At 64.6% G+C, this 728-nt stretch overlaps 1 protein-coding gene across 1 annotated transcript in view; it reads left to right on the top strand.

Annotated features, from left to right (window-relative positions):
* Window positions 1-342, top strand: part of SLC38A8 (solute carrier family 38 member 8) — a 3,450-nt gene extending 3,108 nt beyond the window's left edge. The window contains exon 9 of the mRNA XM_035898792.1: window positions 179-342. Coding sequence (XP_035754685.1) covers window positions 179-342 — 164 coding nt within the window. The remainder of the gene's footprint in view (window positions 1-178) is intronic.
* The last annotated feature ends 386 nt before the right edge of the window (window positions 343-728 follow it).

Below are 728 nucleotides of genomic sequence, written 5' to 3'. Positions count from 1 at the left end.
CGTGGTGGCAGCTGCCAGGCTTCTGATCAGGTTTCTGTGTGTCGTTGCAGAGAGCAGGGGGAATGAGCCAGAGGCGCTGCCAGGGTCTCTGGCCGTCCACTGGAGCGATGCAGAGCAGGATGGCAGAGCAGGCTGAGACCCTGCAGAGGCCCCCACACCTGGGGGGCTGGGGGCCGGGTGTGTGTGTGTGACATGTTACTGGGAGTCAGTTCTGTCCCACCGGCCCCCTGCTCGTGTCCCTGCAGGGCTGCTCTCATCACCTGGGGTGTCCTCTCCATCCTCGGCGGCACCTTCGTCTGCGGGCAGAGCGCTGCCCTGGCCGTGCTGGGGCTGCTGCACTGAGGGGCCATGGACCCACACATCCTGCACCGTGCCCTCCCCCAGCCCCATCACCCTGAACAGCCGCCCTGGACATGGCAACACAGCTGGATCCCATCGTGGTTTTATTTGGCATCACCATCCCTGTTGTACAGCAGCTAATAAAGATGGGACAGGGTATCGGTGAGGGCCCTGCGCCACGCACCCTGAGGGACCCCTGCGCATGGCAGGTTGGGGGCAGGACGGGCACTGCACACAGACAGACAGACACACAGACAGATGTACAGCCCCCAGGAAGGCAGGGGGGCAGCCACCCCCACACCTGCAAGGCACCCACTGCCACTAGGTGCAGGCAAAGGAAACCCCTTGGGATCACCCGCACCCTGCAGGACCAAGGGGCACCCCAGGAG

The sequence above is a fragment of the Egretta garzetta genome, unplaced genomic scaffold (assembly GCF_000687185.1).
Source record: "Egretta garzetta isolate BGI_Z169 unplaced genomic scaffold, ASM68718v1 scaffold27, whole genome shotgun sequence".
Classification (NCBI taxonomy): Eukaryota; Metazoa; Chordata; class Aves; order Pelecaniformes; family Ardeidae; genus Egretta; species Egretta garzetta.
Note: the sequence above shows the minus strand (reverse complement) of the source record. Positions and strands in the feature narration are given on the sequence as shown.